Raw genomic sequence first — 12738 nt, forward strand, 5'->3', positions numbered from 1 at the left:
TTATTGACATAGAACATACATCATATTAGTGTTGAAGTGCTTTACTATGGCAGTAAAGAAGAACATAGTTCGGCTTTTCTGCTGGAAAATGATCTAGGTATTTATAAGGGATGGTGCTGAGTGTCCGAGATTATAGCCGCCCCAAATGCAGTTCTCCGGTGCTCTCGAGTTAGGGGGCAGTGCGGACCCTATGGGAGAGAGAGGGAGACGGCTGGGGTGCCCTGGAAATTGAAATTCTCAACCTCTTTCTAGTCCTGTTCTCCGCCCCATCTAGCTAGATAATGGCAGCAATAAAAGAGACAGATGTCTGGCTCAGAGAGTGGAGAGAAATTGCATCTGTGAGTGAGAAATTTTTGCTTCGGATACAGACTCCAACTTTTGCTCCCATTAGTTCTTGACTCGGTCTCATTCTGTTCATCCCACATGCTCTGTAAATTCCTCCATGCCCACTCTCCCCTCCATTTAGGTCTACCTCCGAGGGACCACTGGTCGTGTAGACATCTCGGAAATGGATGTTAGTGTAGGCCAGGGCTGGAGGGATTCGTTCTGTCCGCTGTGGTGTCACAGGGCAGAAGTAATCGGGAGGCAATTTTCAGAGAGCCCTCTAACCGTTCGGGCTATGGGGAGCCGTGCTGCTCCTGACCTCGATTCCCATCACTGGGACGTTCTTGCAGAGGCCAGGGGAGGAGGGGAGAAGGGAAGGGCCTGTCGGTGTCTTCACTGCCTCTCCTCTCCTCTGGCAGGGAGCCGGGAGGCCGCCTTCACCTACGCGGTGAGCGCGGCCGGGGTGGTCAACGCCATCAGCCGGGCGTGCCGCGAGGGCGAGCTGTCCACCTGCGGCTGCAGCCGCTCGGCGCGCCCCAAGGACTTGCCCCGGGACTGGCTGTGGGGCGGCTGCGGGGACAACGTGGAGTACGGCTACCGCTTCGCCAAGGAGTTCGTGGACGCCCGGGAGCGGGAGAAGAACTTCGCCAAGGGGTCCGAGGAGCAGGGTCGGGTGCTCATGAACCTGCAGAACAACGAGGCCGGCCGCAGGGTAAGACGGACGACACGCACCCACCCGCCCACCCTCCTGCAGCCCGCCGGCCCCTCGCCCCCAACCAGGCCAGGCCTGCACCGGGCGGTGAGCTGTGGCCGGGCCACCGAGGCAGGGGCTGGTCTGACCGTGCAGGTTCCTACCTACAGCTGCAGGCTTAGATGCCCACATCATTGACCAAATCCATTTCCGGATGCCTCGTTTCCCAGTGGGCACGTGTGAACATTATTTTTTTTAACCTGATTTATAATTCTGAGTCTTCACAGGACATTTGTCTCTCTAGATCTTGAGTAGAGTGTCTGAATCAGAATTCCAGATGGGTGGAGTTCTTGCCTTCACCAACCCCCTCCTTTGTAAATTGAACAGGTAGGACAATTTGAGGTGCAGGCTGTTAAGCACACGGGTAAAACCAGAGCTGACTTTTAAGAGCAGTTATCATGCATATCCAGAAACCGCAGCCACCAAAGCACATTATTTACTTCAGTGGAAGCATGGAAGACGCTCATCTTTTTAAGGCTCAGGAAGTCTCACCAATCTCTTAAGCTGTGACCCTGTCTTCTGAGCTTCAATTTCAGAGGAAACTACAATACAGGTTTTGAGGTGAGCTCGGTTTATCCTAGATGCAGGGTATTCCTGGGCAGCAGCGTTGGCTTTCCCTTCCTGGCACGTGGCAGGGCATATCCTTCTCTGCCTGGCTCGTGTTTTTGACGACCACCCCCCCTACCCCCCAATAACTACCCTGGCCTCGCCTTTCCTCTGCTGTCCCTACCTTGTGCTGTCTCTGTCTCGGGGAGCCAGCAAACCTGCTCCAGTTGCAGGCTCCAGCCTGGCTCGGCACATCCAGCATTGCCAGGGGCTGGAGGGCAGTGGGGCATTGGCATGCAGGTTTCCCTTTAGAAAGCTCGGAGTTCTCGGTACTGGGTGGTGGGAGACTCCTTCTCCGGGCATAGGGCCAGGAGAGCCACAGCACTTTCAGGAAATGACACAGACTCTTTCTTGGAGTGTTGTCCCCACCCAACAGGTCTGCATCAAGACAGGTGGCCCTGTGTCCCAGGCCAGGTGTTATAGTGAGACGACAGGTGAATTAATTAAAGAACGAGAACTGCAATTTCTTGACAAGTAATTTATTGACAGAAACTGCAATTTCTTGACAGATGTTTAATTGGTTCACTGGTGATTCAGGTGCAGGATATAGATATATTTCTACAATGTATGTATATATCAATTTTTAAAATATTAATTCATGCTTTGTGGGAGCTCATATCAAATAAATGCAGTTGGAAATGTCTTATGTGTGAGTCGGGATCATTTAATGCTGGCTTGGTAGAACAAGGCACACCTGTGTATACTCAGTATCCTCAACAGTGTGCCATCAAGGAGAATTTAGAATTGGCCATTTGGTCAATGTTGGCCTTATCCTAGTCCACATCCAGAGGCTACTTTTCTTTTGCTGGCTATGGGGGTGGTGGGGGTTGTTAATTTTGGCGATTATGGCATAAACCAGAACTGGCTTAGGTGAGCTTCGACTCTGAGGGCACCTCTGGAGCTGCCGGGCATCTTGGGGTGCCTAACCCGGAGGAGGCGAGAGAATTTGGGAAACGCAGTTAGGATCTTTGCTTGATCTCCTGAACGCCCAAACTCCATCCAGTTTTCAAGGTCTTAGTTCAGATACCTCCTGTTCCTTAAACCCTTCCCGGTCCTTGTGGTTGGCTGTCCTCCTGGGGTCTGAGCTCCAGCGGAGCATTTTAGACTTTTTGGAGGCACTTCTCACTCTCCCCGATCTCCTTGCTCTCCTTGGCTGCCAGTTCCGAGCCCTCTCTCTCCCCGGCCCTCCCTGTGCCTCCCGGGGGTGGGGGCCTGTGAATATGCAGGAACAGTTCCCCTCACCTCCTGGAAGAGGTCAAATTCACAGAAGGCTGTTTCCTGCCTCTGCCCGCAGCCCTCCCGTGGAATTGGGCAGATGGCAGCTGCCTGGGGGTTCACCTAATCTGGGGCCTTTTGGAGAGGAGGAGACAGCAGTCTCTCCGCGCCTCAGTCACAGTCTTGACCCCACTTCTGCCGCCTCCTCGTTTTATTGCCCTTAATTGTTTGTTTGTTTGCACTGGGCCCTTATCTGGGCAGCGCCTTCCCCTCCATCTGCCGCCTTTCTGGCTCACACACCTCCTGTCTTCCCGTCTTTGCCCTCCTTCCTCCAGGCTCCACACCTCTTGACCACCACCCTTTATCTCTCCCTTTTCCACTCTCTGCTCCAGGTTGGGAATTCTTGTCCCTCCCTATTTATTTTTATTTTTATTTTTTTAATCCCCTCTCCAAGGAACAGGCCTCTGGCCATCCATCACCATCCGAGGCCAGTTCACCTCTCACCTCCTCGCAACTACCCAAAAAGTTCTTCAGGAAGGACTGGATGGTGGCGGGAGGTTGAAAATTCCTGGGACTAGTGTTTTACGACCAGAGTTTTTTCCCCCAGAATATCTAGGAGCTGACGTCTTGATCTCAGAGTAAATCACCGGCATGCTTTGCAAGAACTGCCTCTTGGCTTTCGAGAGTCACTCCGTTTTAGGTACCGATGGCAAGGCCAGTAAGTCGACACTGCAGTTGTCACTCAGGGGGTTCTAAGCATTTTCCAGATAAAAGCTCCCTAATCCTTGTGACATTCCTGTCAGTTTCCAAGCTCGGCCACACCAGTAGAAAGAGTTTCTGTTTGGGGTCATGAAAAAGTCTTGGTAACACGTGATAGTGCTGGTGGTGCAACTTTGTGAATGTAGTAACTACTCCTGCAGTATACACTAAAAACAAAAGGTTAAAATGGGAAAATTTGTGATATATATATCACGGTAAAGCTGCATATAAAATATCTGTATAAAACCACAGTAAAAAGAAAAGAAGACAAAAAGAAAAGGAGAAAAGAGAGAGAAAGGTCTTTGCCAAGGGACACAATGTAGAACTAAAAAAATAAAGCATTTTATTGCTTCTTCAGTTAGCAGGAAGGGCCCAAAATTGGGATTTATTATCAGTGGTAAAATATTTTAAGAATACAAATATCTCTACACCTTCATGTCATGAGGGTTGGGGGCCCTTCTTCTCTGATTTGTTTTACTGAAATTCTTGTCCTGCCTCTATGGACTCTTTGCTTTGCCTCTCCTTCCCCAAACCTCCCCAAGTGTTTACCCCCCGAAGATGCTTATCCTTCCCTCCCTCCCTAAGTGGCAGGGTACACAATTTCAGGTCTTTAGTGCTCCCCTCTCTCAGCAGCACCAGATGCTTGCCATCCTTTTCTAAACCAAGGGCCATTTTCAGAGGAATGTCAGGCCACCGCTCAGGCCCGGGGGATTTGTGCCAGCAGGGTAATTGCAGGCTCGTCTTTGAAGTGCCTGCTGGAATGGGGGGGGGTGGAGGGGGGCCCTTTCTTTATGCGCTGGGCCTGGAGTTCCCCGGCTAAGTGCTGGTGCAGTTAACCTTGGGAAGCAGCCCTGCTGTCTTCTCTTCCCTAAGCCCCTTTTAAGCCCCTAGATTGGAGTGCAGAGGCGATATCACTCTGACTCCCTTCTGGGTGGCCCTGAACAGGTTGTTCAGCCTCTCTAGAGCTTTAACTTCCCTGTCATAAAAAAGAGAGAGAATTGGTCCACACCAGGAAAAAAAATCAGGAAGAGTTTTGACAGTAGTTATATGAGCTGATGATAGTTAAGCTATTTCTTACATCTGCAGTGGTCTCTGCATAGAGCTGAATCAAGGCACATTCTGGGGACTCTTGAAAAGAAATCGAAGAGCGGAACCCTTGAAAAATGAGTCCTGACTCAGTTGGTGACAATGGCTGTGGCATGAGGAAGTGTTCTGCAGCAGGCTTGCATTTCTATGCTGCCATCTGCACTTCTGGGCCTGCTGCCAGGGTTATTTTACACAATGCATCAGCTGCTTTCATTGAAAAGCACTTTGCAAGCAGCTTTCTGGTCTACACCTGCTTTTGCATTTTGATTTGGATAACCCAAGTTCAGATCCACTCTGTGTTGTGGTTCCATGTCTTCCAGGGTGGATTTAATTTTCAGATGAATTGCCCTGGTAGGGAGGGAAGCCCATTCTCTTGCCCTCCCAGTGCCTATGATCTCGCCCCTTTCCCCCCCATACTCACAGCCTCTCACAGGGCGTGTCTGGAGGTGCTGGGGATCAGGAAAATGGTCTTGCGTATAAATAGGATGTGATTTATGATGTGGCTTCCATCTTAGTATCATAGGGCCACCATAACAAGTGCCACAAACTAGGGGGGGTCTTAGAACAACAGAAATTTATCCTCTCACAGTTCTGGAGGTGGGAAATAGCTTGCCACCAATCCATGGTGTTCTCTGCCTCAGTTATCTCATGGACACCAGACCTATTGGATTAAAGGCCCAGCCTACTCCAGTTTGGCCTCATCTTGAAACTAATACCATCTTCAGAGACTCTGTTTCCAAATAAGGTCACATGCATAGCCCCAGGAGTTAAGACTTGAGACATGCCTTTTGGGAGAACACAATTCAAATTACCTTCTGATAACTCTATGGAGTTAATGACCAAATGGCGACCAAAAATAGACCATTTAATTCTTATGGGATTAGGCAAGATTTGGGGAGAGCTTTTGGCTAATCAGGGCCATGCTAGGGGTTTTGGTTACAGGCTTGTGATATGACTGGACTCTCTTTTCTGACTTCTACTCTATATCATATAAAAAAGCTGGACATACTCTATTGGTTTTTGTTTGTTCAAGACTTTGGTCAAGGCAGAAATGTCTTTTTTTTCTGATTGTAAAAATGACACATGTTTATTGTAACAGATTTCTAAGTGATAGAGAAATGCATACAGGGAAAGTGTCCCAAATGCCACCCTTGTAGTTGATAAGAACGCGTCACATTGTCTCCCCAATGTTTTCCTAAGCGGCACCCCTTTAATCTGCTTTCAGTCTGAGTAGCCAAAGATCCTGGAAAAATCTTTACATGCATTAAGGAGAATGTATGTTTTCTTTACTTTACACTGCCCCATATCAGCTGCCCTCGCCACCCTCTCCCCATCTTCCATTGGGGATTCTTCTTCTTATCCCTCTCTCTGTCTCATCTCTCTCCCTCAGGCTGTGTATAAGATGGCAGACGTAGCCTGCAAGTGCCACGGTGTCTCGGGCTCCTGCAGCCTCAAGACCTGCTGGCTGCAGCTGGCTGAGTTCCGCAAGGTGGGGGACCAGCTGAAGGAGAAGTATGACAGCGCGGCTGCCATGCGCATCTCCCGCAAAGGCAAGCTGGAGCTGGTCAACAGCCGCTTCAACCAGCCCACCCCGGAGGACCTGGTCTACGTGGACCCCAGCCCTGACTACTGCCTGCGCAATGAGACCACAGGCTCGCTGGGCACGCAAGGCCGCCTCTGCAACAAGACCTCGGAGGGCATGGATGGCTGCGAGCTCATGTGCTGCGGCCGGGGCTATGACCAGTTCAAGAGCGTCCAGGTGGAGCGCTGCCACTGCAAGTTCCACTGGTGCTGCTTCGTCAAATGCAGGAAGTGCACCCAGACCGTCGATCAGTTTGTCTGCAAATAGCCCGAGGGGCTCCCGGGCCTCGCAAAGTCTATATTATATAAATCTATATAAATATATTTTATATTTGTGTAAATAAATAGATGGATGCTAAATAATTAAAAGAAGAAAATGGAAAGGAAAAGCTTATTTAAGAGACGCTGGAGATCTTTGAGGATTGGACTTTGGTGGGTGGGAGAAAGGACTTTTTTTCCCCTCTCCCTCTTCTGGGGATTCTCAGGATTTGGAAATATTTACTGTCCATCCGAGAAGATGCTTTCGTTGGCATCTGGAGCCTTTGTTCGTAGGCGAGTGCTGCGTCAGCCCAGCCGTTAGCCAAGAGGCCCTGTGAAAAGAAAGTGGGAACTCGGTTTACACTGTGTTGTCTCGAGGGTCTTATTGAGAATATTGATCAGTGCAGTAAGCCACCAAAAAGGTGCTTTCTCACCTTTCACTCGCATGCAGACTTACAGAATCTGCAGTTTCAGGAACGGCTCTGTCCCGTGTCTGCTCTGCCCGGAAGACCTAAACTAAGGAAGGTGCTTGCCCTTCTAGCAAGAATGATTCTCCCTCCACTTTTGAGGAGCTCCTGCCCCAAGTCCCCTGCACCAGAGGGCAAGGGGTCTTCTGGCCTGACATTTTGGGGACGGCACGTACTGGATATTTATGCCTGGGCTGCAGAAATCCATGTGTGTGACTGGACCGTGTGAACACTGCACTGTCCTCTTGCACGGGGAGGGGCACTCGCTGCTGCTGCTGCCACTTCTCCACCCGGGAGGCCTTGGGAGCCAACCGGACGCCCGCAGGGAGGCCCAGCCCGCCTGGCTCCCTCCCTTCATCTCTGTTCCAGATGTCCAGCTCCTCTGTGGCATTAAAGATCCCTCACTGAGGCTTCTCTCCCTTTCCTTGTTTGGAAACACAATTCTCTCTTCATGAGTCTCCTTTTATTTCTGATCTGATCCTTAGAACCTTCCACATGTGTTCGTAGAGAAGAGGTTGTCTGATGATTAAATTAGAGAGAGGGACAGGAGAATATTCTGAGAATTAAATAAGATAGTGCGTTTAAGTCCTCTCTCCCCAAGTCCTGGCATAAAGTTAAATAATAAATGGTAGCCACTAATAGGATTATTATGAAAAAAAAATCAGAGGTTTGAGTGTAAATCGCATGTTCCCTCTTTCTTTCCCTTCTTCCCCCAGGCTCCTCCCCTTGAGTTTGTTTACTGGGTCCTTGGGAAGGCACAGGTGATGGGGATGCATCTCAGGCTTCTCCACGTGGCTTCTCCAGTTTTGAACCCCAGGAAATAAAGTCAAAGCCCCAAATTCAGGAAAGGAGATGCTGTAATCCTAGGAAGGGGCCAGTGAGCCAGGCTGCCCCAGGGAGAGCAGCCTGCACCAGCTTCTGTCCAGAAAAGTTTATTTCTGGGGAAATAATAGAATTAAGGAATTAATTTGGGGTTATAACCAGCCTACAAGCAAATGACAGTGCGAAACAATCCGAAGGAGATTCTGCTGAGGGTGTCGGAGGCCACACTTATTCCTTGTGTATGAGGCGTGCATAAAGGGGAACCTCCCGGCCTGACAATGGAAAACATCAGACGTGGGGTTACTTTACCAATAAACCATTACATTATTACTCCCATTCCTTCGGTCAGCATATTCAAGGTGACCTGTCCGGGCTGTGGCCATGAAAGAATGTGATTGAAGCCTGTTGGCCCACAAAAAGTCAACTCCATGACCTTGGCCTCATTAGTTGGCATGTAACCAGTAGTCTCCATTTAGAGTGAGTCATCGGATGGGGAAGGAGTAAATTGATGTTTTCTGACCTGGGGAGCCAGTCATTGTGTTCAAATACCAAAGCAATTGCTGCATCATCTGACCATCCAGGGTTAGGAAATATTTCATTGGTTTTCACATAGTTTGGGATGAAGTTATTGCCATAGGCTTGTTGAAGTCTGGTCAGTTAGCCATTGTTTGAAGGGACCAGTAACGCTGCAGGAATGTGGCCAGACACTATGGAGACCCAGTCTAAAAAAAGACCCATGGGCTTCTGCTCAGAATCATAGAACGTTGGAGCTGGAAGGGAACACAGCTGTTGGGCCTCCAACTCCTGGGTTTCCAGATAAGGACCTCCAAATCTTGACAGGTCTGAAACCCATGGTGTGTTGGTAATAAAATGCAGAGTCCTAGGCCTCCAGCACCAGGAATTTGTATTCATTTGGTCTGGGGTGGAGACTGGGATTATCTGCACCAGAAGGGGTTCTCTGGTGGACCCAACCTTACCCCTGCGGCCATTAAAATCTTTCCCAGGGTCAACATGAGTTGAGAAGCCAGATCCGGACTCCCAGCCCTTGAGTTCTTGGCAGCCCAGTGCAGGATTCTCCAGAACCTGAAATTTCTTGCAGTCAATAAATAGTCTAAGTGAAATATCAATCCATAGAGCATAATGCCGGAGCAAGCAGGCATTACCATCCCAGGAAATCTTTTGGATGAGCAGGAAAAGGGCAGTCTGGCACAAAGCAGAACTTGACTTGCCCTGGAAGGTTCCACCTTCCTTCTCTGTCTGGGACTGGTAGGAGGAAGCCTGCAGATCCAATCCCTTAATGAAGAGAGGACAGCAACATTTGCTTAATTATTTGCCTGCACGTATACAATCTTGTTTTCAAGATAAAATTAGGAAGAAGGTATTCCTGACTGCTTCCATTTTAAGGAAGGACAACTAGACAATTGGAGGGTAGGACGGCATCACAGTTGGGGGTTAAGATGAGGGCATTCATAAATACATGGTCAACTAGGTCTCAGGGACTTAGAAGTAAGTCCTTAGAATCCTAATTTAGAGAGCTCATTTAATTATCATCTGCCCTCCATTCCCTGAGGTGAGAAACAAGACTTGCGCCTTGTGTTAAAACCCCAAACTGGTGATTGTCTTTGAAATTCTGCCCTGCTTCTCTTTGATCGTTAGGATCTTATTTAAACTTCCTCATACCCGGAGTTCTAGGAGCAAGCAAAATGTCCTGTGGTTGAGATTTCTCCACGAGATAGAGGTCTAACAACCACAGCAGTAGCTTATCAAGAAAGAAGCCTATTTCTTGGGCAGAGAGCCACACCACCCTAAGAGGGTGGAAAAAAAATAACGGTTTCCGTCTTAAAACAGGCTCTGATATGTTGCCAGACGCTGCTGACCCTGGCCACATATGTATTTTGGGAGAACTTCAGTGTGCATGTGTTTGTGCATGTGTGCACAGGAATGAATGTTTTTCAGTAATTTGGGGGAGGAAGTGGGAAGCACTCGAAGCATAGAATATGTAAAAAGTAAAATAACTGTCATCACTTCTGACTATGATGCTGCAGAATGTGGATTGTTCAGCATTGTTGAAATCCCCGTCTTCCGATTGGCTAGTGATGACGAGCTTCATAACTCTAAAAGGAATGCTGGGAAGCCGCGAGGGACTCCGTGAGCCAAGGCTGCAAAGTATTATTGTTATGTAAGAAACTCTCTGTTGTTTTTATATTAAACCAATTAGGAAAGGGTGCTTTAGCTCCTGGTTTTACACAAGAACTATGGATAGTTTGCCTGTATTTACCAAAGGTAAGGAGATGCTGGTGCAGATGTGAGGGTCAGACATCAGCCAATAATGAGAGACCGAGTCCCACCCAGAGTTTTCTAGATGGTTGGAGAGTGTGGACATTCCTCATGTAGACGATCCCATCCTTTGCTTTCTCCCTCCTGCTGCCGGCCATATGGTCATCATTTGCAACTTCACCAGAGGCAGCAACAGAAGATAGAACCCAATCAGTTAATTTAGGCTTCCTAAGTAGTTTTGATAAATAACTGGGTAGGAGAGGAGGTGGCTCAAATGAGATTTAAAAAATTATCTGTGATTTTAGTTTGTCACTTCTGCCTATTATCTGCTGCTCTCCAGGACGACTGAAAACAGACAAAAGCTGTTCACAGCGAAGCAGAAGGAGCTGGCGGGATCAGGAGAAGGAAGCAGACCCCTGTCATTCTGGGCAAAGAGGGTTTGTCAGAGTGCAGAGCCAGGGGCCTCTCCACAGAATACCAGAAGGGGGCTTCACCCAGGCACCAAGAAAAGATGTTATAGAACAGGTGGCCCCTTTTAATCCAATTTTATTTTAAAGCCAAAAGGAATGTATATTATTTCAAGTGGCTCTGACCCTATGGTAAGTTTTCTAAGCCTTGGGACATACGTTCTGTCTGTTGGACAACCAGCTCTTTAGTATGTGATTTTAAGGTTGTGGTGTGTGTTTGCATTGCTTCCAGAGACTTTTAATAATACAGAGGATAGGAGGGCCAGAGCTCTACTCTAGGACCTTACATCATTAGCATCTCTGTCATCGTCACCATCATCATCACCAGCCAGCACCATCACCGTCACCATCATCATCACCAGCCAGCACCATCACCGTCACCACTCCTGTTGCAGCACCTTCATCACCATCACCACCACCATCACCACCATCATCACTGTCATCACCATTACTACCATCATCATCACTAGTGTCACCATTACCGTCACCACCACCACCACCACCATCACTGTCATCACTGTCATCACCATTGCTACCATCATCACTAGTGTCACCATTACCACCACCACCATCGTCATCACCATCATCACTGTCACCATTACCATCACCACCACCACCATCACTATCACCACTGTCATCACCATTGCTACCATCATCATCATCACTAGTGTCACCATTACCATCACCACCACCACCACCACCTTCATCGCTATCATCACCATCATCATCACCATCATCACTATCATCACTATCATACTCTTCCCCAACATCATCATTATCCCACATTGTGTGTGTTTAGTGCCTTACCCTTATACAGTACTTTCTCATTAGCTTTGTCACTTGTCCTCAGGACAAGTCTTTGGGGAATAGAGGGCAATATAGATGGTAAGTTTCATAAAGGAAGGGATTTTTAAAAAATCTTCAATGTTGTGTCTCCTAGAACCTAAAAGTGCCTAACATAGAGAAAGTGCTCAATAAATAATTGCTGAATGAGTGAACAAATGAATGAAGAGATAAGGAAATACTGAGGCATAAGGAGATTAACTGGCCAGGCCACTGTATAGTTTGTTCTCTCAAAGTAACAGAAGTCAATTTGTGCCAGCTTCAAAGGAGAGGGTATCAAGGGTTCAGGAGAGTCTAACTGACCCAGACACCTCTGGATCCCCCTCCCTCCTTTCTGTTCTCTGCGCTCTGCTCCCCCACCCCCACCCCCCAGACCAACTTCCTCTGTTCCTCACAGCAGGAAGAAGGGCAGCTGACAGCTTCCAAACTTACAGTTACAATTCCAGCTATGGCAAGTGACTCTCAATCTCCTAGTCCTTTTTCCAAACTCCCAGGCTCCAGAGCTGGGCTCTTTCCATCATCCCATAACTTTGCAGTGGTCCAAGTCAATGAAGTAGAGGTTTAAGAATTCATCAAGGCAGGAGGAGCAGCTTCCTACATTCTCATTAACTTCTCTAGATCCAGAGAACATGTCATCCAGCTGGTTCGTGTGAATGGAGACCCATAAGTTATTTATTTACTCTGGAAATTCTCATATAAATTCTCGCATGTATTTTTGCTGAGGAATCCTTTATCTTTAAAAATGCATAATTTGGGAGAAGTCCTGAGACTTGTCTGTTTACCTGAGTGCACTAGTGTAAAGAGGAAGATTCCTGTTCGCTAAATAACCTTAAGGATGGGCTAGCACCTGCTCATCTGTCTGATATGGGTGAGGGAGTGGAGTTGCTAAGAAGCAGAAAAGTTGACTAGACCCAATGACAATCCCTGGCCATCATTCTACCCAAAGGACATATTAATTCCTTTGTCCTGAGCTGTAGTATTTGAAGGGCCAATCACACCCGATGATGATTTAAACATATTTTTCCTTTGTCAGCGAAACACTACAGGATCTATGGTATCAGTTGCTTTCTTCATACTTTTCCTAATTCTTTGAAGATTGTGTATGCCAAAAATATCTGAGAGAGATAAGAATTGCTAAGATTTTTCTGTACATCTTCTACAGCTCTTGAGGGGCAACTTTGGACATAAGAAATTTATGTCTACCTCATGGCTAGCCTTCTGTTGTCCTTTCTGATATGCTAGCACAGACCATCCAGCCCTAACAGGAGGGACACATTTGTGA

At 47.9% G+C, this 12738-nt stretch overlaps 1 protein-coding gene across 1 annotated transcript in view; it reads left to right on the top strand.

The window, feature by feature from the left end:
- The window catches only part of WNT5B (Wnt family member 5B), a 113709-nt gene extending 106253 nt beyond the window's left edge, over window positions 1-7456 (top strand). Inside the window, exons 4-5 of the mRNA XM_037847190.1 lie at window positions 744-1036; window positions 6132-7456. Coding sequence (XP_037703118.1) covers window positions 744-1036; window positions 6132-6590 — 752 coding nt within the window. The 3' untranslated portion in view covers window positions 6591-7456. The remainder of the gene's footprint in view (window positions 1-743; window positions 1037-6131) is intronic.
- The last annotated feature ends 5282 nt before the right edge of the window (window positions 7457-12738 follow it).

Source organism: Choloepus didactylus, chromosome 8 (assembly GCF_015220235.1).
Source record: "Choloepus didactylus isolate mChoDid1 chromosome 8, mChoDid1.pri, whole genome shotgun sequence".
NCBI classification, from domain to species: Eukaryota; Metazoa; Chordata; class Mammalia; order Pilosa; family Megalonychidae; genus Choloepus; species Choloepus didactylus.